The 18222-nt window shown below is 35.4% G+C and overlaps 1 protein-coding gene across 9 annotated transcripts in view; it reads right to left on the bottom strand.

Annotated features, from left to right (window-relative positions):
- Window positions 1-4753: 4753 nt before the first annotated feature.
- The window catches only part of LOC111056111, a 72021-nt gene continuing 58552 nt past the window's right edge, over window positions 4754-18222 (bottom strand). For 5 of the 9 annotated variants that reach the window (XM_039421020.1, XM_039421021.1, XM_039421022.1 and 2 more), the window contains 3 exons: window positions 10856-11171; window positions 7899-9551; window positions 4754-6253 (listed from right to left, as the gene is read on the bottom strand). In XM_039421020.1, the coding sequence (XP_039276954.1) occupies window positions 6075-6253; window positions 7899-9551; window positions 10856-11171 (2148 nt within the window). In that variant the 3' untranslated portion in view covers window positions 4754-6074. The remainder of the gene's footprint in view (window positions 6254-7898; window positions 9552-10855; window positions 11172-18222) is intronic. The other 4 variants (XM_039421024.1, XM_039421025.1, XM_039421023.1 and 1 more) reach the window with 2 other exon arrangements.

Genomic DNA, 18222 nt, shown 5'->3' with positions numbered 1-18222 from the left:
TTTTTGATTTTGTGATTTTTTCTAGGTAGGTGGTGGGATCTCTTTGAACAGGCTTGTAGGCTGCATGTTTCAGGATATTGTCTAGTTTTTCATCATATTCACTCCTGTTCATAACTACTGTGGCGTTACCTTTGTCGGCTGGTAGAATGACTATTGAGGGATTACTGGACAAGTCTTTCAAAGCAGAGAGCTCTGCTCTATCCAAGTTTGGTTGAGGAGGTTTGGATTTTTTCAAAATATGGAAAACTTCTTGTCTTATTTCCTCTGCTTCAAGTTGGTCTAATTTTTCAAGGCTGGGCTCTATACTGGATATTATTTGTTCATGGGGTAGATTTTTTGGGGCAATAGCAAAATTGAAACCTTTTTGTAATACATTTTCCTCAACTTCAGAAAGTTTGTAGTCTGAGAGATTATGAATATTCTTTTCACTGCTGTTTTTGGTTGTTGCTATCCTAGTCTTTTTGTTCTTAATTTGTAATTTATCAAATTTCTTTTCAAGTTTTTTAGTTTTAAGGAGGTGGTCTGTTTCTTTTCGAAAGTTTACCAACTGGTCAAGTTGCTGCCAGATAAGGGGGTGAAGTAAGTTGCTAAGGTTTATGTGGATCGTAATTAGCTCTGATTCTATGGTGCTGAGTTGTTTTCTAACACGACAAATATTTTCAATTAGTAATGCTCTACTAGCTTTATGGAGGATACTATTGGTTTTGAAATTTTTTGTATGATATGATAACTTGGTAAACGTGGGGAGCACATCACTGTCACGACACTTGCACAGAAACCTCAAATCACACAACAACGTCGTCCTTTTTGAATGGAGTTTCTCGAACACTTTAGTTTGATGGAACACTTTCTCCCCGTGGAGATTAATAATATTACATTTGAGTGTTTCGCGGATGGATATATTATATGTAAAAGAATTAACCGGGTACATCCGTTTGTTTTGACTTACTTGAGTCTGACGTTTCGTCGCCATCGCAGACGACATCTTCTGAGGGTGGCGTCGAAATCCACACTGAGTCCTAGGTATTCTTTCGGGGTCGGAGAGCATACCTCCTACCCCCTCCCTCCACTTGCTTGTGCTGGCGCTGTTGGGTGAGTGAAATTCCAGGAATGTTGTCTTGTTTTGGTGACAATGGTGCTGTAGCGGGTTTCATTGTACCAGGTACTGGGCGTTTGGTATTCAAAATTAACTTCCATAGGGAGACACGTTGAGGCTGTCGTCTCTTTTATTTAGAGAGCCTTGCTTTTCGATTTCCAACGCCTCTCTCACAATCCTGACTTGAAAATTTCGAATGCTGGCTATTCGAAATTTTCAAGTCAGGATTGTGAGAGAGGCGTTGGAAATCGAAAAGCAAGGCTCTCTAAATAAAAGAGACGACAGCCTCAACGTGTCTCTCCCTTATGGAAGTTAATTTTGAATACCAAACGCCCAGTACCTGGTACAATGAAACCCGCTACAGCACCATTGTCACCAAAACAAGACAACATTCCTGGAATTTCACTCACCCAACAGCGCCAGCACAAGCAAGTGGAGGGAGGGGGTAGGAGGTATGCTCTCCGACCCCGAAAGAATACCTAGGACTCAGTGTGGATTTCGACGCCACCCTCAGAAGATGTCGTCTGCGATGGCGACGAAACGTCAGACTCAAGTAAGTCAAAACAAACGGATGTACCCGGTTAATTCTTTTACATATAATATATCCATCCGCGAAACACTCAAATGTAATATTATTAATCTCCACGGGGAGAAAGTGTTCCATCAAACTAAAGTGTTCGAGAAACTCCATTCAAAAAGGACGACGTTGTTGTGTGATTTGAGGTTTCTGTGCAAGTGTCGTGACAGTGATGTGCTCCCCACGTTTACCAAGTTATCATATCATACAAAAAATTTCAAAACCAATAGTATCCTCCATAAAGCTAGTAGAGCATTACTAATTGAAAATATTTGTCGTGTTAGAAAACAACTCAGCACCATAGAATCAGAGCTAATTACGATCCACATAAACCTTAGCAACTTACTTCACCCCCTTATCTGGCAGCAACTTGACCAGTTGGTAAACTTTCGAAAAGAAACAGACCACCTCCTTAAAACTAAAAAACTTGAAAAGAAATTTGATAAATTACAAATTAAGAACAAAAAGACTAGGATAGCAACAACCAAAAACAGCAGTGAAAAGAATATTCATAATCTCTCAGACTACAAACTTTCTGAAGTTGAGGAAAATGTATTACAAAAAGGTTTCAATTTTGCTATTGCCCCAAAAAATCTACCCCATGAACAAATAATATCCAGTATAGAGCCCAGCCTTGAAAAATTAGACCAACTTGAAGCAGAGGAAATAAGACAGAAGTTTTCCATATTTTGAAAAAATCCAAACCTCCTCAACCAAACTTGGATAGAGCAGAGCTCTCTGCTTTGAAAGACTTGTCCAGTAATCCCTCAATAGTCATTCTACCAGCCGACAAAGGTAACGCCACAGTAGTTATGAACAGGAGTGAATATGATGAAAAACTAGACAATATCCTGAAACATGCAGCCTACAAGCCTGTTCAAAGAGATCCCACCACCTACCTAGAAAAAATCACAAAATCAAAAATCAAAGCCTCAGACATAGATGTAGACAGCCAATTGAAATTAATTCCAAGAGAAAAATCCAGCAGATCCCCAAAAATCTATGGTCTTCCTAAAGTCCATAAGGAAAACACACCCTTGAGACCGATCGTCAGTGCAATTAACTCTCCCACTCAAAAATTAGAAAGATACTTAGCCGGCCTTATCCAGCCCATAATAGAAAAATCCCAATCCTATGTGAAGAATTCATACGATTTTATCAGCCAGGTGGAAAATATAACTCTCAACTCGGGGGATATACTAGCCAGCTTGGACGTTATCTCTCTATACCCCAACATCCCAGTCGACGAAGCCCTCTCCATCATGGAACAGAACAAACACTTCTCTAGATCAACAGTAGAGTTGACTAGCCACTGCTTGAAAAACACATATTTCATACACAAAAATCAATATTACAGGCAAATTGAAGGAGCACCAATGGGATCATCTCTCTCTCCAGCCATAGCAAACCTTTTCATGACACATTTTGAAGAAGAAGCCTTGAACAAAGCTTTTTTCAAACCGAGCATCTGGAAAAGATATGTTGATGATATTTTCATAATTTGGCCTCATGGTGAAGAAAAACTATTGGAATTTCTACAGCAGCTAAATGAAATACACCCTAAAATCCAATTCACACTAGAAATAGAAAAAGAGTCATCTTTACCTTTTTAGACGTTCTATTGATGAGACAAACCGATGGAAGTTTGAACTATTCAGTATACAGAAAGCCCACCCACACTAACAGGTACTTACATTTCCAATCACATCACCACCGGCTCAATCCTCCTCAGTTATAAACAGCTTAATCTTCAGATCTCTCATCTCACCAATGAAAAAAGGAGAGAAGAAGAAATAAAGACAGTGACTAACATTCTCAAATCCAATGGCTACCCAACTACAATCATTCAAAAATCAATAGTAAATAATCTGTCTCCACTTAAAAAAGGGAATCAACAAGAAAAAGAAGAATATTTTGAAAAAACAGTACTCCTCCCATACATCAAGGGCACCACAGACAGAATTGGAAGAGTATTAAAAACCCACAAAATCAAACCATTATTCAAACCCCATCTACTCATTTCCCAAATCTTAAAAAAACCCATCAACAGACTGGAGCTAGAAAACCAAGGAGTCTACAGTATTCCCTGCCTGAACTGTGACAAGCAATATGTAGGCCAAACAAATAGGAGAATCTCTGCTAGAATAGATGAACATAAATTAAGCATAAAAAATCAACAATCAACCTCAGCCCTATATAACCATGTGAAAAATACTGGTCATTCAATAAATTTCGCGAATTCCAAACAAATAGCCAGCATTCGAAATTTTCAAGTCAGGATTGTGAGAGAGGCGTTGGAAATCGAAAAGCAAGGCTCTCTAAATAAAAGAGACGACAGCCTCAACGTGTCTCCCTTATGGAAGTTAATTTTGAATACCAAACGCCCAGTACCTGGTACAATGAAACCCGCTACAGCACCATTGTCACCAAAACAAGACAACATTCCTGGAATTTCACTCACCCAACAGCGCCAGCACAAGCAAGTGGAGGGAGGGGGTAGGAGGTATGCTCTCCGACCCCGAAAGAATACCTAGGACTCAGTGTGGATTTCGACGCCACCCTCAGAAGATGTCGTCTGCGATGGCGACGAAACGTCAGACTCAAGTAAGTCAAAACAAACGGATGTACCCGGTTAATTCTTTTACATATAATATATCCATCCGCGAAACACTCAAATGTAATATATATATATATTATATATATATATATATATATATATACACACACAATTTTGCTCAATCGAATGCCGGTATATTTTTCAGCTACTTTCACAACCAAACACCAATCAACATTTTAGCAGTTGCAAAAGAGGGAAATAAACGTTGTTCAAGTAATATATTACAAAAAGACATAATTCTTTATTATGAAGATGGTCATTGGAAGTAAGTTATCTAACATTTGCTGAATATTTTTATAAAGCTTTATATGCCACTCAAGGTGTATAATATGTTTTCCAAAGCGTTAAGCTCTTAAGGCTTTTTTCGACTATAATTCAGATTGATTCAATAGATCTTCAACTGCATTCTATGAATGATGCTTCCAATTAATTAATGATTGAAAGGATGTAATAAGAAAACATATTTTTATGTATCAACATAATTATATTGTAACATACATCGACATCGAACATTGTACACTGCTGCTGATTTAGTCTAATATGATGTTTATTTACAATGTCAATAGAGAGAGATTCGTTTAAGTAAATAGACCATTACTCGAACATTATTTACAAGAGGGTTTCAACCAAACATGACAACATTTTATAAGAAAAAATTTTTTCCAAGATTTATGTTGAATCAATATTTTTAACTTAAATATTTGAATATGGAGAGTATGACATAAAAGTGACATGAATACTACCTACAATGGTTATAAACAAGACATAAAACATAAATCAAATAACAAAATAATAAATTAGAAGAAATAAAATATAAATAAAATAAAAAATAATGATTGTATTAAGAATGGAATACAGGGGGGAGATTAAACTCATTAATGATGAGCATACCACTATGTAGTGAACAAAAATACCACACTATGATAGTTGAAAGAAGATATGAGAAGAATGAATATTTTAAAAATAAAGCTCAAACTTCTTATTTATTGAAGCTTCAAACTTACTTCTGAATTTTTATCTCCTCAAATAAAATTGTATGTAGGCTTTGTGCCGGGGCTAACACGTTTTATGAGATTGTAATGGTAATTCAAACTTGATAATTCTTTGAAATAAATTATGATGGACGTTTAAAAATCCATTGATTTTAAAAATTACGAATCATGAAACTCTCCATCAACTTCATACTCATTAAAAATATCGATTTCACACTAAAAGTTCTTGTATTAGTTCTACAAATATTCTGAGTGAAAAATGTTCTATCCTCTCGTATGTACAGGGATGGGGATGGATGTTCTAGCAGATAATTTTCTCGCGAACAATATCATGATATTGAGACGTATGAAGTTGTTTCCATCAATTAAATAAAGAAAACACTTATATCAAATAATACAGTATTCATATTTAATACACACTAGCCCTATAACGGTGTCAATTCTAACACAGGGGAACATAACACCCATTGAATAATTGAAATTGTACAATTCAAACCACCAGAAATGGAAATAAACTCTTGAAAAATAACAACAAAATTACATTTTTTTATTGAAAAAGCCAACAATTATGGAACAATTTTTTTAAGATTGTAGTTCCTAGTCAGGAATAACAACGGATGACATTTTTCAGTCAACGTTAAACCAACATTCATTTGAGAACAAATCTTTGAGAGATTACACGATCCTTCTTTAAACAATCATGAACATTAAAAAAATATTTTATTCATATTCTTTTATAGACAATATTTTTTAGAATTAATTTTCAAACAATCCAACTCCTGAGACAAGAGTTTAGAAGTCAGTAAAGATGGGCACAACAGCATTGGGGTCCATGAAAACGGGCCGATAGTAGTCCATTTTGGAGGTCCAACCTCTGGGAGCTGTGTTGAAGTTGTTCAGGCCGTTCAGATCTAGCTTCTGATTGGTTGCCGGTTCTGGGGCGGGGGGTGGTGGCACGAACTTTTTGGTTTCTGAAAGAATAGAAACGTAATAATTACGTTATGTGATAATCTGTGGAGATGACAGTAGAACTGTTTACTTTATCAATTATCACAATATATTGCTTATACTTCGGGTATGTCACAGTTCAATTAATTACAAATGAGTAAAGAGTAGACTGAATTTTAAGGCATTAATTTATTTATGAGATGAAATATTTGTATTGAAAGATGATTTTCCTATTATTTTTGTTCTTTAAGAAAATAAATAATTACATTAAATTGAACTTGAAAGCAACAAGAATAAAACCCCCTTTCAATGAAATATTGCCATCCCCATAATTATAAAAAGGCTCAATTCAATTTTCAGATTACAAACAGGCTTCTTGGAAAAAATCATTAATCTATTTGTTATTTTTCGAAATAGCTACACTGGTACGCCGCCATGAAACACTCAAACCTATAGCCCAAGAATGATAAAAAATTATAAACATATTATTTTGAATAAAAATTTAGGCCAATCTGTATAATTAATAATTTTACGTGCTTACGTGCAAAATGTAAGTTACTACCTTGCGACGTTCGAAATCCAATATTGGAATTAATGATGTCGAGGATTATTCATTGTTTCCAATGCATTCCTTGTTTTCACATATTTCAGTTAAGTTACTCTACTCATTCAAAAAAACTCAAATTCCATCAGATTAGGTAATACTCACTCGAAAAAATTAGATAAATATTGTGCCTATTGCCTACCACAGAAATGAATATATTTCGGTAGCAGATTATATATTTTTGTATTAAAATATGGTACAGTGGATTATACCGTGATTCAGTAATAAGTATATGTAGTTCAATATTTCAATATTGAAGCACAAATTAAAATAAATTTCATGATGTATTCTAATAAAAATTTACACAATTTTGTGGATTTTCTCCTAAAGATGAAATGAATAAAATTTGTCAGCTCCACATGTTATTCGGTGTACCTTTATTTTTATCCAAACTACGCAGTTAGGTACTGTACCTAGTTTCCAAACTAACTTTAATGCTCAAGGCAGCATATTCATTGGCATTTTGTGGAGATCATAGTAGTTTCGACCTAACACTAAAGGTACTAGTTTGGATGAAATGAATAACTAAACAAGCAAAACTGACAAACTAGTATTCTTTTCACCTTAATATATTTATATTAATTCATTCTTATTTTCATACTAAACTCTATCATGTAATTTATTATAAGCGAGTCTACATTGAATATTGAGGTTTGATGTTTGAAACAGTATTTACCAATAATATTATTTCACTCTAGAAACTTTAAAGTTCAATAACTTATTTACTCATTGAATATTTCAATATAACGCGAATATTTCATATAATACGATTATATGATAAGTCTTGTGACTAAGGAATATTCTGGCTAAGAACAAAAGTATCAGTAACTTAGTGATAAAATAAGATTAGTATGAGAAAGTGAGTGGAAATGGATGGAAATGAACATAATCATAGCCAGTGATAACATGCTCTAGCAAAAGGGTTTTATAGAATGAGAGGTGGCATTCTTAGGAAAGAAAAATCTGGGAATAGAGATACGTATTCTAAATAGTACTAGGTTCCAGGGGACTCTTGGAGACACTTCATTCAAGTTCTATTCCATGCTGATGCTCTATTCACTCACTAGGTGCCGCTTCCGTCACTTTTTGTAGGTTATCAACGGCCGGTTTCACACTCTTTTCGGTCGCCGACAGCAGCTGTTGCTGACTCATCATTTTGCTGCTGCTCGTCTGCATGCTCGAGAACTGTGTTTTGCTGCTGGCTTGGAAACTGCTGGAGCTCTGTTGAAAACCCTCTTGTGAGGATGAACTGCTGAACATTGTGCTGCCATTGGGCTCAAATGTTCTTGTCTCAACTTTTGTCTCAGCCACATAGTACTGCGGTTGATTGATGATTTCCTGTGAGAAATGTGTTGTGCTACTGTTCAGGATTGGTTGGAAACCGAGGCTAATGTTGCTAGTTTCTGGTGAAAATGTTTTGATCGGTACTTTTTGTGGTTGTATCTGGGATTGTTTGTTGGGTGTTGGTTGAGCCCCCATTTGACTGGGTATAATTTTGCAGCTCTCCTTTTTCAATTCTTGAGAATAGTCACTAGTATCACTCTCACTGAACTGAACCTGTGTTCCTCCATTCTGTGTCAATTCCTTTCCAAGAACTGGTTTAAACCCAACTCCATTTCCATTCTTAATCGGCAGTTGTTCTTCAGAAGTTTTGAATCTCATAATTGGTCTAGCGCTCTGTTCAAATGTGTTGATCAGTGACCTGACAGGGAGTTTCTCATAGGGGGAATCAACCCTTTGTTCCCCCAGATGTGACAAAGGAGTTGCTCTCAAATTCGCCAACCGTTCTTCAGTTCTAGACATCCTTCCATCTGGTATACCTCCTACCTGGTTACTGCCGGATCCTACCAGGGTTCCTACCAGGGTACTGCTACCTCCGTTCTGTAGTGGCACACTACTTCCATTAACATCAACATTGGGGAAGATCGGCCTGGCCCCAGGGACAAGTTGAGGAGGTTTCTTGTACTCAGTAGTGCTGGGAGCCTGGTAGAGTGATGTCTCAACATTCTGCTGTCTCTCACACAATTCCTGCACCTCATCATCTACTTGAATACTGCACATATTACCAGGAGGAGACATTTTTTGTTCCTGTTGTAAACTCTGTCCCAAAACATCTCCACCACAATTGACGCTCTCAACCAAGCATTGATTATTATTGCTCTGCACACACTCTGCACCCTTCAAGCATTCACTCTGCATTTTCTTCAAGCATTCCTGCGCCCCCAAACAGGTGCTATTCTTCTCAAACTTCTCAATATTTTTGAAACACATTGACTCAGTAGTCTCCTCGCTCTCTACAACTTCTTGTTTGTAGATGGTTTTGGAGACATTTGCCACTGTTTCAGATGATCCTAAGCTACTAGTATTTTCGATACTGCTAAACTGAGGAGTTTGTTGAAAATTGGCTCCACTGTTGTCAAACTGAGCATTATTGTTACTGAACTGTTGGGAACTGTTATTTCCACTAAACTGAGCGTTTTGTGTGGTTGAGGTTTGAAGGTTGGGTGAATCAGTGTTGTTGCTGCTGTTTTTCTTAGTGAATTCACTCATGAATTTGAGATATTCACTGGGCTCGGGCAGCTCGGGGCTGGGGGGTTTTGGGGGTGGTTGAGGCTCGTTAGCCGCAGATGTGGAGAGAGTGTCATCGTAAGCATTGTAGACTAGTGTTATGGGTGTTTTGGGACGCCCGGCAAATAGTTTCTCCAGCTTCAGGTTACCTGTGCAATCAGTCGTGGTTAGTAAGCATGATAATATGGCCAGAAATAAAGCACAGTTAAATACAAAACAGGGTGGATACAAAAATGTTACCCAACAGAGACAGGACAGCATAAATGAAGAGTGAGACAAAAGTCAAATAGAAATACAAATAAGTTTGAGTTGAGAAATGAGAGTTGATTTGAATAGAAGATTTGAAAATCTTACAAAAGAAGTAGCATGAATAATAAAAATAGGGAGGTTGAATAATAAAACAAATAAATAATAGAAGTTGAAATTGAGTTATTTGTAAAATTAGAGTCAAATAGAATACAATTTCAAATAAAATGTATAACATTTTTTTAATTGTCTGAGGAAGAATGGAGCATTGAATTCAATTCAATCGAACTCCAGGCAAATTTGAGAATAAATAATCAAATCATACTCAACGAAAATAAAATGAATCACAATCTTATATTGTACGGTCATAACACTCTCTCATGTGGCGAGTAAGAGCAAGTGAAGAGAAGATACCGTTTAATTTTTTCAATTTGCAAAGCAAATCATGCAATTGAATTATAAATTCATATAACCAAATAAATAGACCAAATTAGTTACAGTACGGTACTAAAATCAAATTGATATGTTCAGAGTTCAGAGAGAGAAATTATGAAGCATATTAATTTGAAGCTTCCAGTTTAAGAAGCTTGTTAATGAAAAATCTGTTAACGGAAATTGATTTAGCTGGAAGCTGGAAGTTTCACTTGAAATACTCTCTAGAATGAGAAGCATTACTAATGTTTAAGAGAGTAAAGTGCGGATTAAGGCTCAACTCACAATTACGCGACTCAGGTCGAGAAGAGACTCGACTCTAGTCGAGAGCATGTGTTTTCAAATGGTGACAGTCGCGGAGACTAGAATCGACTGGTCTGAGTGTCACCATTTGGAAGCACATGCTCTCGACTAGAGTCGTCTCTTCTCGACCTGAGTCGCGTAATTGTGAGTTGAGCCTCACTCTACTAGAAAGTCCTCTAACAGTAAGTACCTATATTCAGAACGAAAGTTCACTTTGACCCCTAGAAGAATAAATAGCTACAGTGTTAAATCCTTTGAAACACTACATATCAATAAACTAAGGAATCAATTGTTGAAAAACTATATTATTATATGCAGTGTTAATTGATAATTATTCTAATGAGAAAATTTTTACTGCCATTTCTTGAATGGTCTTCCGACATCCCTCTTTACCTTTGCCTATATTATTTGTAGTGGACTTTTGTTTGTTGTGTACTTTTTAATCGATTCAATCCTTAAATACTTCACTGACCAATAGGCTGATGCTGAGGCAACTTCCTGGGCGCGGAGGGTGCAGCCCAGCCCTGCGGCACTTTCGGTTTGTAGACGTCAACATTGGCGGGCGGCAGAGGCGACTGGTAGGCGGGGGCGGGCGAAATGGTGCGTGGCGGGGCGAGGGGGGGACCGCCCCCAGCTAGGGCGTCGAATATGACCGGACTGCGACTCAGGGCCTCGCGCCAAGTGCCCCTGGACGGCACCTCCTGGAATGCCGCCTCCACGGAGCCGGTGTGAAGCGCCGCCTCCCATGGCGACTGCACGAGGCGGACGCGCGGCTGCGTGAAGCGCTCCTGGAGGTAAGCAACTCAACTAATCAACTTACGCCCAATTGCAATGGGATCAGAGATAGGAGCAACTCAAAATTTGCATACCTCCCAGGAAAAGGTGGGTCGAGGGGTCACCTCCGAAAAAGCTTGGAAGCTTCGAAATTTTTGGATGCTTTTTAGGCCTGTTATCAACAAAAAATCTATTCAGATGATTATAAATTAGTTTTGTAGAAGTTTGTTTGTTGTTTTATAATCAACTGTCGCTAAAACCTAGTTTTAATGACAACGGGGGTTTTCTTTTATCACAGTATGATAGACCAGGGAAAGAAATCTCAAAATTAGTTTAGATGATGATCAACAGTAAAATGAAAACTCGCTTCTTATCGAGCTTATAAAATTTGTTCAACGGATCTTTAACTTGAAGTATTTCTTCAACGTTTCAAGTTAAAGAAATATGCTCAATGCTATGCTCAATACGCTGCTCAATGTTATTGTTCTTTTATAACAAAATTTAAAGTGTAATTATTACTAATCAACATAAACCAATCAACTTTCAATAGATAGATTCATCGCCTGTAATAGTAGAAAACATAGGCAATGGGGTTCAAATTTGTGTCAATGTTTTGCAAAATTTGATAGGTGGTACCTCACTCTTCACAAACTGCAGGTTTTCCATATTATAATATTTTTACTTTCAAAATTGACATTGATTAATATATTGTGAATAAATCCTGAAAATCAATAAAAGGATGACAAGAATATTTTACAGTTATTGAAATGATATTTTCTGTTTCCAATAACTTTTTAAAATTTTGGGTGGGCTCCGTTTTAGCCCACCTAGACCTTATGGAGTTGGCGCCAGTGTTTGTTGAGTAGTATTCCCATTTAACAGACTGAAATTATTGGAAGGTGTGTGTGGAGAACATATAGAGATATAATTAAACTTAAACTTTGGAGTATAATCAAAAACTAAACCAAGAATAGATAAATTAATAAATCTATTACAAGTTTTTCAGTGTGATATTGCTGATTTGAAAGACCCATCAGATATTGCTGTATTCTCGTAAATTGAAAAATAATTTTTAGAATTAGAATCATCTCACGTTAATAATAATTGGATTCAATATGGTGGATTTTTCATTTGTATTAGTCAAACACATTCAATGACAGCTATAATTAAATTTGACAGTGCTCAAGCCAAGTGCGAATAACACACACATCTAGAAGTGTTGTTGTTTCAAGGATACGAAATGAATTTAGAAATGTGAATCCAACCAGCTAAAGTATGTACGGTATTCAGTAATCAATCTATTCAATCTATTGATTCAATAGAATCATATTTCAAATTGAATTAAAAGCGTTTATTATTGGTTGATAAGTAATTTCAAATCAAATCAAATCATATTTATTTGCCATAATATCGAAAATACAAATCAAAATAGACAATACAAAGTTTTACACATTAATATAAACAATTTCTATAAGTACATAAAAATAAACTTTGATAATAAAACTTATTATATAGGCGCTGCCTGCAAAACCTCTAAGGTTTGTGTGCTGGCAGCGAGTATCAATAACAAAATACAACACTAACAAATTTATTGAAGTGAAAAAGAAAAAAGAAATGAACTTGGACCTAATTATTTAAAAAAGTTGTTAAAAGTACTTTATATGTGTATAAAATGAGCTATGTTTATTGATTTGATCCAGTCTGCTATTTTTTTTATATTAGTTTTTGTTGTCTTACTTGTAATTAGGTTCGATGGTATTAAATTGATCAACCTATTGCTTATATATGTGAATTGTCTCCGGCATACAGTAAGGTCAGTTCTGTTAATTTGGAAATTGGATTGCATTCGAAAATTATAAGTTCTGATTTGTGGTGTGAATAGGTTTCTGTTTTTAATTTTATAAAGTATAATATTTTTCACATAAAGTTGTTTAACTGTTAAGACTGGGAATTCTGTAAAAATAAGATGTGTGGGGTATCGTCTGGGTCGACCAAGGGCAGCTTTTATTATATGTCTCTGAATCAAGGAAATTTTGTTGAAATGTGTGTCCAATGCTCCACCCCAAACCCTAATCCCATACTGAAATACAGACTGAGCATAAGCGAAATATATTAATCTCAAAATAGATAAGTCTCCCAGACCGTTCAATCTGTAAAACTTGTGGATAATATGTTTCAATTTTTGACAAGTCTTATTTATGTGCATATTCCATTTTAGTTGAGAATCTAATATCACACCTAAGTACTTGGTCTCTCTCACTCTCTCTAATGATTGACATGCACAGTCTCCACCTCCCTCCTGTAAGCCTTCACTATGGTTATAATGATAGGCGCAGCAGTCTGAGTGAATTTTTATTCCGTTACGAAATATGTCTGCAGGTATGGACCTTTCAGATGGTGAGAAAATCATGAAAACACTTTTTCTTATATTTAAAGTTAGAGTGGGCCTTAACTTGGGCCAGACCAGATTCTGCCAAACTCCTGACCTCTCGCCAGTTAGATGCTGTAAATATTAGGGCTGTATCATCAGCAAAGGAGATTGCATGACAACCATTCATTTGGATCCTCAAAAGATCATTAATATAGATCAAAAATAAAATCGGCGAGATTACTGTCCCCTGTGGAAGGCCATATTCTGACAGTGTGACTTTACTAGAACCAAGAGTCTGGATTCTTTTACTCAAATAGCTTTTAAATAGCTTCAACACTGGTCCACGGAAACCTATTCTCTCTAATTTGTTCAGAAGGGTATTGTGTGGAATGGTATCATAGGCCTTAGCCAAGTCCAGATACACTGACAATGTTTTTTTATTATTCTGGAAATTATCGGTCACTATTCTAACCAGTTCAGTCATAGCGTCTTCAGTGGATTTACCCTCCTGGAAACCGTACTGATTACCAGCTATAAATTGATATTTTTCTAGATATTTTATAATTCGTACTTTAATTATTTTCTCGAATATTTTAGATAGGTTACTAATAAGACTTATGGGACGGTAGTTCTCAGGAGCTTTTTTGGCACCTGATTTATACAGAGGGATTATTTTTGCAATTTTGAAATGAGATGGAAAATGGCCTAATTCAAAACATTTGTTGAATATTATCGACAAGGGCTTCGCTATGTATTCTGATATATTTTTTAAGCATATATTTCCTAGTCCATCCACCCCAGGAGAAGAATTAGTTTTTAAATCTTTAATAGTAAGCAATACCTCATCAGAGCTCGTTGGGTACATAAAAAATGAATTTGGAGTGTTAGTCGCATCACAATGTGAATTCTGTGAATGTACCAACTGCAATGTATCCCCAGTATCAATCCTCTCCGCATAAGTTCTTCCTACCTCAGAGAAATATTTATTCAGCGTTTCCGGGTCGATGTCAGGTGGTTTATACACACGTTTTCTGTCTAAAATTTCCTCAATACATTCCCATGTCTTCTTACTATTACCTTTGGAAAGCGATATTTTATTTCTATAATAATCGAATTTAGTTTGTTTTATAAGTTTATTTAATGTATTTCTGTATGTTTTGTATTTATTCCGCAGTTGTTGATTGAACGGTTGACTATTTAATTTTTTATGCATTTTGTCTCTTTCCCTAATAGATCTAATAAGTCCTGGAGTGATCCAGTTTTTTAGAGGTCTATTCCTGTTTTTAATTTTTATTTGATCAGTGGAAGATTTTATGTAGCTAACTAGTTTACTGTAAAAATTATCAACTTTATCATCTAAATTCACATTGATTTCATTGAAGCAAGTTTCAGTTTCCCAGCTTTCCCCCTTCAACTTATCAATCAATTTCATGTAGTTAATTTTCTCAGTAAAGATCTCTCCACTCTTCTCTAAAACTGTGATTGGATTTCCAAATGAAAAGTTGTACAAAAATGGTCCGTTATGCAGGTTTTTTGTATAGAGCTCAGTACATAACTCTCTCCAAAATGAACATTTTTCCAGAATATATGATCTATACATGTTTTTGTGTGACCTGAAATACGAGTAGGCTTATTTATCAGGGATTGCAGACCATGCATTTGCAGAAGACTGCTATATTCAGTTGATAAATTACTGTTACTTAAAATATCAATGTTTAAGTCTCCAATAAGAAGAACATTTTCGTTTTTATGAATATTAGACATATTCACATCTAAGTCATTTAGAAAAGTTTCTATGTTTGAGGATGGAGATCTGTACACTGCCAATAATGTGATAGGGTGACTAAAAGCTACTAATCTAATCGCAATAATATCTGCAGCCGAATTTTCAAAGTTAAGATAATGAACATCAAACGATTCTTTCACAAAAATACATAATCCATTACTATTATTCAGTTGCCCTGGCTTATCAATAACTGTATAGCCATCTATGCTATAATCAAAATTCTTATCTTTTGTCATCCAAGTTTCCGTTAGAATTATTATATCGTACTTTATTGTACAATTTTGCAAAATATAAACAAACTCATCAAAATTCCTATTGATACTTCTAATATTCATATGTATAATATTTAAAAAATCAACAGTATCTGTTATTTCACCATCTATACTAGAACGAAAATCAAAACTAATAATATCATCATTCTCTATCGTATCAAAACATTCCAAATCTATTACTTCATCGAAACTATATTGAGTATTCATTATTAAATTGAATAGAATTTAAAAAAATTTTGTCCTGTAATGGTTGTTATATTCATGCTTAAAGTTTATGTTATCTTGCTCAAGTCCTTCTCGTCTCGAATATGTAGCACTTGTCCTCCCTCGACCTTCCTTAACAATATCTTGCCGTCCCTGATCCAGACAAATTTGTATCCCTTGGTGGAGGCTTGTTGTTTGGCCTTTTTGAAGAGCTCCAGGAAGAAAGGTGGCAGGTGGTCGTAAGCCACAATACGCCCAGCTGGCAGCTTTTTGTTCACAACACTGGTCGAGATACCCGGACCAGATTTATCTTTACTAGCCATTTTTTTAAAGTCATTAAGCCATGCTAATTTGTCCTGCCGCTTAATGAACTTGTAGACGATGGGTTTTACTGCGCCCTGCACCCTACCAGGCATCCTATGAGCTATGCTCAAGCAGTCCTTAGATTTCATCGAGCTCCCCAAAATATTAGATATTTGGTCAAACACTTCGAACACAGATTCATTCTTCGATTCCGGAACTCCAGACAGAATCAAGTTGTCTTTACGAGTATACCGCTGAAGTTCAGCCATTTCATTTTTAATTAACGTATTTTCACTTTTTACCTCAGCGATTTCACGTTTGAGAGATTCTATTTCACTCTTCTGAGATGTTAAATCCTTCTTGAAACTATCAAATTCATTAGACAGAAAGTCCACGGACACTATTAATTCGGATATTTCTTTCCTAACAGGAGCAAGTTCAGTTTGAATAAGTTTAGCTATTTCGGTTGTTAACAGATCTTTGACAGTAGCTGCGATGCGCTGTAAGTCCAAAGGGGAAAGACAGTCAGAAGTGGGGGTGGCTACGGCTGATCCCCCCGACCTCTTCACCTTATCACTTTCAGCCTCAGAATTACCCCTCCCTTCCGAACTGTGCAGGCTTCTTCTTCTTTCACGAGTGCAAACATCACATTTCCACTTTGTGTCTGTTGATTCTCGGAAGAAATTAACTTCCTCAGCTTTCAAATTCACACATGTAGAGTGGAATTCAGCATTGCACAAACTGCAATTAATACTGACACTATTTCTAATTGTTTTGTGACACTTGACACAACTCATTTTCACAACAATACTGGTTTGAACGAAAAACAAGATAAGAGCCGATAGACGGAGAATCGAAAAACACAACCGTTCCGTTCGAAGTCTCAACTGATACTAATTTATTTATGAAGCTCTTTTATAGAAGTGAATTTTCATATGAATATAAAGAAATTGAATGGTTCCCAAATTCATTTTTCTGCAAAGACCATCTCTCTTCATGGGAGAGATGGTAAGTTTTAATTTTTTAAAATATATTGACTCTAATTTTCATATATCATAATACATTGTGTCTTTCATAAGCTTAAGTCAAGTTTAAAAATCACATAGTAGCCTACCCAACTGAAACTTATCAGTAAAACCTCGTTTCCAAGAACTTAGTTCTATAAATTTCCAATTTAGTTGAAAAAATATGATCATAGAATAACATAGATTGAAATGTAATCTACGGTATATCCAGAAATATTTTCGATTTAAAATTTTTCTAGACTGATCAAACTTTAAAAACCAATCCAATTGTATTAGAAAATTCAATGTTTGACAGCGGACATAAAAAAGAAAAACTATTATCGAAGATTATTATTCCACCGATAAAAAATATTTAATAAGTTATTTGTTTTAATAAGTTAATACCAAATCAACACAATAATAATATAACCTTGTAATTGAATTGATGTACTGAGAATGATCTGGAATCAATAATATAAGAGATGGTGCTTAGTAAATTTATTTTTTGAAATAGAAAATATATCAATTGTACAAGAGTGAGTAGGTGCCCTTTGAACTTTAAAAGCTCCCAATGTCGAATTGTATGGATGACACCTTTAATATTTTGAAAACTTTATACCATATTATGGTATATCATAATGCAATATATTTTCAGGATGATAACATACCGTATTCACTTTAAAAAATATTCGAGAATAAATAAGTGTCACCAAACATTTTCAAATGTCAATAATAGGTTGATCAATGAGGAATAAAATATCAGTTGATTAGGAGATGAGGTGTTGATTCTTCAAGATATTTTATTGCCAGGTGAAGGCCCATATTAAAAATTCTCACAGGAAATTGATTGATATAGAATAAACTACCGTATCATAATATTTATTTGAGTTCCAATAGATGCACCATCACAAGCAATTCCCTAATGATAGAAAATCGACATTTTCCCATTCATAGCAATGATAGAAATTATAATTAAAGATTATGATTCCACCGATAAAAATATTCAATTATAAGTTTCGGGCTAGGCCTGTTGATCCTTTTCTAATCATTTATTTGATTTGTGTATTATGAAATGTAAATAAATAGATGTATAAATGAAGTCTCTTAAATTGTAATCGATGGAAA

Source organism: Nilaparvata lugens, chromosome 2 (genome assembly GCF_014356525.2).
Source record: "Nilaparvata lugens isolate BPH chromosome 2, ASM1435652v1, whole genome shotgun sequence".
NCBI lineage: Eukaryota > Metazoa > Arthropoda > Insecta > Hemiptera > Delphacidae > Nilaparvata > Nilaparvata lugens.
This window is presented reverse-complemented; position numbering and strand designations above follow the sequence as displayed.